The 8971-nt window shown below is 42.1% G+C and overlaps 1 protein-coding gene across 1 annotated transcript; it reads left to right on the forward strand.

Annotated features, from left to right (window-relative positions):
- Positions 1–423: 423 nt before the first annotated feature.
- LOC110531814 (clarin-3) lies at positions 424–6432 on the forward strand. Its single transcript, XM_036960684.2, has 3 exons — positions 424–1196; positions 2464–2649; positions 5661–6432. The coding sequence occupies exons 1-3, from the start codon at positions 965–967 to the stop codon at positions 5936–5938; spliced, it is 696 nt and encodes a 231-aa protein (XP_036816579.1). The 5' UTR covers positions 424–964; the 3' UTR covers positions 5939–6432.
- Positions 6433–8971: the final 2539 nt, after the last annotated feature.

Consider the following 8971-nt stretch of genomic DNA (forward strand, 5'->3'; position numbering starts at 1 on the left):
CAACTTAAAAATCATGTTTTATCATTCCCGTGCTATACGGTCTGATATACCACGGCTGCCAGCCAATCAGCATTCAGGGCTGGAACCACCTAGTTTGTGATAACAATTAGAGACTGATATTGACTATCTGGTTAAAGACATGTAATGATGCCTGAAGGTGTGTTGTAGCTTATTAACAATTATTTATGTGGAATAAACGGTAGATCCTTATTTCTTAATTTAGAACAAACTACGTCGCATGCTGAGCACTCAGTCCTCAGGTATATTTATTTCCCCTTTTGGTATTAATCAGATGCCTCTCCCGTTTACGATGTTTGGGAATACGTTATCAGCTCTATGACAACCATCTCTCCCTCTCTCTCTTCCCTGACTAAAGTTCACCCTCGTAATCTAGAGGTGTTTTATAACCTACAGGCTAGTCACGCCTGTCCTCTCCTCAGACCGTCACGCCTGTCCTGTCCTCAGACCATCACGCCTGTTCTCTCCTCAGACCGTCACTCCTGTCCTCTCCTCAGACCGTCACGCCTGTCCTCTCCTCAGACCATCACGCCTGTCCTCTCCTCAGACCGTCACGCCTGTCCTCTCCTCAGACCGTCACGCCTGTCCTCTCCTCAGACCATCACGCCTGTTCTCTCCTCAGACCATCACGCCTGTTCTCTCCTCAGACCGTCACACCTGTCCTCTCCTCAGACCATCACGCCTGTTCTCTCCTCAGACCATCACGCCTGTCCTCTCCTCAGACCGTCACACCTGTCCTCTCCTCAGACCATCACGCCTGTTCTCTCCTCAGACCATCACGCCTGTCCTCTCCTCAGACCGTCACACCTGTCTTTGGGACACCAGAAGGGTAGATGATTATAGCCTACTACTCTGCTATTGAAGCTGATTCGGAGAGTTACAGAACCAATAAGGGTTTGGACGTCTTCATCTTCTTCTTCATCGGTGTGGCTGGAATATTGTGACAATGCCCTCCACCAAGAAGGCTCTGCATTTTCTGAGTAGCGCGCTGGCTACCACGGTATCCGTGGCGATTTTAGGTTATGGGATGTCGACAGAATGGGCCGTTTCCAAAATGCTTTGCTCTGGATCTGAAAACGTTTTCACCAACGGCTCCGCCAACATATCATACGAGCTTTTCTATGGGGCGATCGCCAGAGGTTCTTGTCCGGTGTTCGGAGGTGAAAAGACCATTCAAGGTATGTTTTAATCGTGCTCCGCCAACATATCATACGAGCTTTTCTATGGGGCGATCGCCAGAGGTTCTTGTCCGGTGTTCGGAGGTGAAAAGACCATTCAAGGTATGTTTTAATCGTGCTCCGCCAACATATCATACGAGCTTTTCTATGGGGCGATCGCCAGAGGTTCTTGTCCGGTGTTCGGAGGTGAAAAGACCATTCAAGGTATGTTTTAATCGTGCTCCGCCAACATATCATACGAGCTTTTCTATGGGGCGATCGCCAGAGGTTCTTGTCCGGTGTTCGGCGGCGAAAAGACCATTCAAGGTATGTTTTAATCGTGCTCCGCCAACATATCATACGAGCTTTTCTATGGGGCGATCGCCAGAGGTTCTTGTCCGGTGTTCGGAGGTGAAAAGACCATTCAAGGTATGTTTTAATCGTGCTCCGCCACTGTCCCTCCATACGTGTGCAGAAAGGTGCTGCGTTAACGTTCCAGGACAATAACGTGGACTTCATACTGTAATAATGCAACGACGTAAGTGTAAAGTTCCCTAGATGTTATTGTTTCTGTTTATATGTTTCATGTCTGTACCGCTACTTGTGTTTCTTGTTTCGTTCATTTATTTATTCAATTCACTCCCCCAGAACTCGCTGTCCCGACTCCCAGAGTATACGTTACAGGGGTTCTTCGCCTGTGCCTTTAGGGTAAACCTTTTTTTGGTTCCATATAGAACTCTCTGTGGAAAGGATTGTTCATAGAACGCAAAAGGGTTCTACCTGGAACCAAAAAATTATTCTTCAAATGGTTCTCCTATGGGGACAACGAAAATAACCCTTTTAGGTTCTAGATAGAAAACTATTTGGGAAAAAAAGGGGCTAAGATATCACAATTCAGCCCTTGGTAGAGCTCACCCTAATACTAGTGTATATTCCTAACCTGACTGTTCTTGTTCTGCCTGTGTAGTGGTAGAACTCACCATAGTGAGTGTATATTCCTAACCTGACTGTTCTTGTTCTGCCTGTGTAGTGGTAGAACTCACCATAATACTAGTGTATATTCCTAACCTGACTGTTCTAGTTCTGTCTGTGTAGTGGTAGAACTCACCCTAATACTAGTGTATATTCCTAACCTGACTGTTCTAGTTCTGTCTGTGTAGTGGTAGAACTCACCATAATACTAGTGTATATTCCCAACCTGACTGTTCTTGTTCTGTCTGTGTAGGGGTAAAACTCACCATAGTGAGTGTACATTCCTAACCTGCCTGTTCTTGGTCTGCCTGTGCAGTGTTTGAGAAGTTGGCAGAGACAGGTGGAGCTCCTCAGATCCTCCATGGCATAGTGATCACCCTCCTGGCCCTGTGTCTGCTCTGCTCTGCTGGCAGCATCCTCATCACGCTGTACAACAGCGTCAGTAACCCCTACCAGACGTACATGGGACCCATAGGGCTCTACACATGCAGCTCTGGCAGTGGTAAGATCAATCGACTTCACATCAATTCGTTCAATCAATTAAGCAAAAAAAGTGGCCAGCCAATCAGCGGCACACCTGAAGGTTGTGGGATCAAACCCTATTTAGTCCCATATGAAATACCTCAAGGTTGTTGGTTCAAACCCTATTTAGTCCCACATGAAATACCTGAAGGTTGTGGGTTCAAACCCTATTTAGTCCCATATGAAATACCTGAAGGTTGTGGGTTCAAGCCCTATTTAGTCCCATATGAAATACCTGAAGGTTATGGGATCAAACCCTATTTACTCCCATATGAAATACCTGAAGGTTGTGCATTCAAACCCTATTTACTCCCATATGAAATACCTGAAGGTTGTGGGTTCAAACCCTATTTAGTCCTATATGAAATACATGAAGGTTATGGGTTCAAGCCCTATTTAGTCCCATATGAAATACCTGAAGGTTGTGGGTTTGAACCCTATTTAGTCCTATATGAAATACCTGAAGGTTATGGGTTCAAGCCCTATTTAGTCCCATATGAAATACCTGAAGGTTGTGGGTTCAAACCCTATTTAGTCCCATATGAAATACCTGAAGGTTGTGTGTTCATTCCCTATTTAGTCCCATATGAAATACCTGAAGGTTGTGTGTTCAAGCCTTATTTAGTCCCATATGAAATACCTGAAGGTTGTGTGTTCAAGCCTTATTTAGTCCCATATGAAATACCTGAAGGTTGTGGGTTCAAGCCCTATTTAGTCCCATATGAAATACCTGAAGGTTGTGGGTTCAAACCATATTTAGTCCCATATGAAATACCTGAAGGTTGTGGGTTCAATCCCTATTTAGTCCCATATGAAATACCTGAAGGTTGTGGGTTCAAGCCCTATTTAGTCCCATATGAAATACCTAAAGGTTGTGGGTTCAAACCCTATTTAGTCCCATATGAAATACCTGAAGGTTGTGGGTTCAAGCCCTATTTAGTCCCATATGACATACCTGAAGGTTGTGGGTTCAAACCCTATTTAGTCCTATATGAAATACCTGAAGGTTATGGGTTCAAGCCCTATTTAGTCCCATATGAAATACCTGAAGGTTGTGGGTTTGAACCCTATTTAGTCCTATATGAAATACCTGAAGGTTATGGGTTCAAGCCCTATTTAGTCCCATATGAAATACCTGAAGGTTGTGGGTTCAACCCCTATTTAGTCCCATATGAAATACCTGAAGGTTGTGTGTTCATTCCCTATTTAGTCCCATATGAAATACCTGAAGGTTGTGTGTTCAAGCCCTATTTAGTCCCATATGAAATACCTGAAGGTTGTGTGTTCAAGCCTTATTTAGTCCCATATGAAATACCTGAAGGTTGTGGGTTCAAGCCCTATTTAGTCCCATATGAAATACCTGAAGGTTGTGGGTTCAAACCATATTTAGTCCCATATGAAATACCTGAAGGTTGTGGGTTCAAACCCTATTTAGTCCCATATGAAATACCTGAAGGTTGTGGGTTCAAGCCCTATTTAGTCCCATATGACATACCTGAAGGTTGTGGGTTCAAACCCTATTTAGTCCTATATGAAATACCTGAAGGTTATGGGTTCAAGCCCTATTTAGTCCCATATGAAATACCTGAAGGTTGTGGGTTTGAACCCTATTTAGTCCTATATGAAATACCTGAAAGTTATGGGTTCAAGCCCTATTTAGTCCCATATGAAATACCTGAAGGTTGTGGGTTCAACCCCTATTTAGTCCCATATGAAATACCTGAAGGTTGTGTGTTCATTCCCTATTTAGTCCCATATGACATACCTGAAGGTTGTGTGTTCAAGCCCTATTTAGTCCCATATGAAATACCTGAAGGTTGTGTGTTCAAGCCTTATGTAGTCCCATATGAAATACCTGAAGGTTGTGGGTTCAAGCCCTATTTAGTCCCATATGAAATACCTGAAGGTTGTGGGTTCAAACCATATTTAGTCCCATATGAAATACCTGAAGGTTGTGGGTTCAATCCCTATTTAGTCCCATATGAAATACCTGAAGGTTGTGGGTTCAAGCCCTATTTAGTCCCATATGAAATACCTAAAGGTTGTGGGTTCAATCCCTATTTAGTCCCATATGATATACTTGAAGGTTGTGGGTTCAAGCCCTATTTAGTCCCATATGACATACCTGAAGATTGTGGGTTCAAACCCTATTTAGTCCCATATGAAATACCTGAAGGTTGTGGGTTCAAGCCCTATTTAGTCCTATATGAAATACCTGAAGGTTGTGGGTTCAAGCCCTATGACCGCCTTTCACACATTCTCTCCTCCTCGCCTGTATCCCCCTCTCTCTGTGTACTGTCTGAATAAACATGTTACACAATTAGATTAAATTAATTAGATCATTATATGATTTTAAAAAACAACTACATGGATTTCATTAATTCATTATATAGATTGATAAACATGAACGAACAACTCTTTGTGACTAAGTTGACAGGCTAGTAGTAGAACTAATCGTAGTAGTAGAACTAATAGTAGTATAATTAATAGTAGGATAAGTAGTAGAACTAATAGTAGTAGAATTAATAGTAGGATAAGTAGTAGAACAAATAGTAGTAGAACTAATAGTAGTAGTAGTAGAACTAATGGTAGTAGTAGTAGAACTAGTAGTAGTAGTAGTAGTAGTATAACTAATAGTAGTATAACTGATAGTAGCATAACTAATAGTAGTAGTAGAACTAATAGTAGTAATAGTACTAATAGTAGTAGAACTAATAGTAGTAGAACTAATAGTAGTAGTAGTATAACTAATCGTAGTAGAACTAATAGTAGTAGTAGAACTAATAGTAGTAGAACTAATAGTAGCATAACTAATAGTAGTAGTATAACTAATAGTACTAGTATAACTAATAGTAGTAGTATAACTAATAGTAGTAGAACTAATAGTAGTAGTAGTAGAACTAATAGTAGTAGTAGTAGTAGTAGTAGTAGTAGTAGTAGTAGTAGTAGTAGTAGTACTCTTTTTAACCTCCCCTTTGTTATTTTCCCCAGCGTGCATCTCCTTCCTGGTGCTCATCCTGTACGTAGTGAACGTCCAGCTGACCGAAATGTCTGAAGACCTGGTTAAGAACGACGTGGGAATCGTTTCAGTCTACCTGAAGGACAAGACCTCAGAGTTCCAGGTGGGATACTTCCTGCTGATCCCCTACATGGTGCTGAGTCTGCTAGCCATCCTCCTGGTGTATCTGTTTGAGCACGCTGCCTACACACACAGACAGGAGCAGCAGAGGCCCACGGAGGACGCCCCTAAAGAGATCATGATGTATTAATATACACACACATCAGGATACAGATTCATAAGATCCTGACTACAACATCTCCCCAACAGACTGACACTGACACTGTGTTGAGTAGTGAAACTCAGTGTCCTTGAAATGGGCGTGTAGGATCCAGGACTGATCCGAGCTCTTATAACATATCTCACAGGCTAATATATAATTAACTCAGATCACCTTGTTTCATCGTTGCTACATTTTCCTCTCGCTCTCTGTTTATATATTTATGAATAGCTGACATTTACAATCCACTTGAATTCAAAATGCTTTAAAAAAAATGACACTGCCTGCTTAGTAGTTAGTACAGTACCCTAAGGTTAATGGTGTGTTTAGCTGAAAACAGAAGTATACAGCAAGTTGATTACACTACTACATAGTTTGTTTTGTTAAATACCAGAAGACAATACATTGGTTTCTTCCATAAATACATCATAATATATATTCTCTAAAATGTCAATGCTAATAATAAACCGTGTGGATATTTTGGATTTTCTCGCTTAAAGGGGCAATCTGCAATTCTAACAAATAACAAACCTACCACCCCCACCATTGATTTTGTAAACAGCTGAAAGATGGGGCTACAGGAATGTCTCCCTCTCAAACTCATGCGACAGAGCTTTGAATACAAGGACTCACCATCCATGATATAGCCAGCAGCATAGCACCCTGCATCACTGTGCTGGCTTCCTTCTGAAGCTAATGGTCCTGGTCGGTCCTTAGATGGGAGACCAGATGCTGCTGGAAGTGGTTTTGGAGGGCCAGTAGGAGGCACCCTTTCCTCTGGTCTAAAAAAAAATATATGCCCCAGTGCAGTGATTGGGGACATTGCCCTGTGTAGGGTGTTGTGTCTTTTGAATGGGACGTTAAACAGGTGTCCTGGCTCTGAGGTCACTAAAGATCCCATGACACTCATACTATCCTGGCCACCTAGTCATCCCCAGCTTACGATTGTCTCATTCATCCCTGTAACTATTCCCCAGGTCGCTGCTGTAAATGAGAACGTGTTCTCAGTCAACTTACCTGTTGGGAAAAATATCAAGATGATAGTTTTAGCAATGTTTTTAAGGCTATACAGCGTTAATTTACATGTCCATTGTTTACAAAACAAATTGGTAAAAACAAGCTGATATATTGAATGCTGACGGGATACGACAGTTGAACCAAGCACACGAAGCATCTCAGAGTTATGTTCTTCAAGAATCACCGGGGTTGACACTGAGTGTGCGAAACATTAAGAACGCCTGCTCGTTCCAACTCAATATTAGGTGTTCTTAATGTTTTGTACGCTCCAGGGTATCTTTCATTTTAGGAACATGACTTCTTAAAGACCTTGATGCTGTAAAATACATGACCTACACGTATCGGCAGGTTGAGTTCCTGTATCTATGACGTCACTGGTATAGTTATCTATAAAAACATTTTAAAAATTCAGGCGCTGACGTAGGCTAGAACTATATGGCTGCGTTTACACACGCTGCCCAATTCTGATCTTTTGACCAGTTACATCAGATCTTTTCACATCGGATATTTTTCTGATCGGTTAGGTCAAAAGACCATTTAGTGAAAAGTAAATCAGAATTGTGCTGTCTGTGTGAAATGCAGCCTGTGTAGCCTAGGTTACAGGAATGATTTTAGTCTCTCTCAAAATGTCTACATGAGGAAGATACTGTATTTAGAGAATGGACCCAAAAACACAACACACAAAGGACAGAAACACAACACATATGCTAAGAATCAATAAAGCACAAATAACAGCTATAAACATTTATCTTCACGCCAAGTGAACCTTGTTGTACTGTCACTTGGGGGGGGCAGCAACAATACACTCCCCAATCTGTTCCACAGTGAGAATCAGTCAGAACTATGACTCTCTGCTGCCATCTGCCTGTGGGACTGAGTATTGTTCCTCAGTGAAAATCAGGAGTATGACTCTCTGCTGCCATCTGTCTGTGAGACTGAGTATTGTTCCACACAACATTTATAATCATTATCTTCACTTCAGCAGGTTGGCAAGCCAATGGTTTGTCTACCTTACACGTTGTTTTGTACTTCCTGTTTTGTACTTCCTGTTTTAACTCTTAGATGTTTTTGTTTGCAGTGTCTAGCTGAAATGCAGCCATATGTTTTGGGGAATCTGACAAACCTGTTTTTTGCTTACAGTGTCTAGCTGAATTATAGCCAATATGCTTTGGTGAATCTGTCAACCTGTCGAGTGTCTGTGAGATCCATTACATTGTATGTGGGAGCTTTCAAGAGCGTGCCGGGGGTTTCTTCTTTTTCATGGGTACCTTGCATTTAAAACACGTTACATTGAATTATGGCACAAATATTGTACACTTCCACTCCAGAAGTAAAACCTCCAGTCCAGTCAGGAAGGTCCGCAGGAAATGTGTCACAGTCGATGAACAACCAGTGACACGGGACCTCGTCACACATCACACTGCCGTTTTCCCATGACTGGAAAAGCACACACCGCGCATGACATGTGGTGATACAGGGATGACAGAGAGCTCTTTTAAAGCTCTTTTAAAGTTCACTCTTGCGTTTCATCTTAACCAGGTCCAGTTTCCCCACCGATTTCAAGGATCAATATGCCTCGGAGAGCCTTGTTGAGTGTTACAATCTCTGGAAATATCATCCTTCTTCCTATTTTATTCCCAATGTCAAGAAAGGGAAACAAAAGAATGCATGAATCCATACACAAACACACAGTCTGTAGTTTACTGCCCTACTGAAGAGATTCCATACACACAGTCTGTAGTTTACTGCCCTGCTGAAGAGACTCCATACACACAGTCTGTAGTTTACTGCCCTACTGAAGAGATTCCATACACACAGTCTGTAGTTTACTGCCCTGATGAAGAGACTCCATACACACAGTCTGTAGTTTACTGCCCTACTGAAGAGATTCCATACACACAGTCTGTAGTTTACTGCCCTGCTGAAGAGACTCCATACACACAGTCTGTAGTTTACTGCCCTACTGAAGAGATTCCATACACACAGTCTGTAGTTTACTGGCCTGCT

Source organism: Oncorhynchus mykiss, chromosome 23 (genome assembly GCF_057628025.1).
Source record: "Oncorhynchus mykiss isolate SJ-2025 chromosome 23, ASM5762802v1, whole genome shotgun sequence".
Lineage (NCBI taxonomy): Eukaryota > Metazoa > Chordata > Actinopteri > Salmoniformes > Salmonidae > Oncorhynchus > Oncorhynchus mykiss.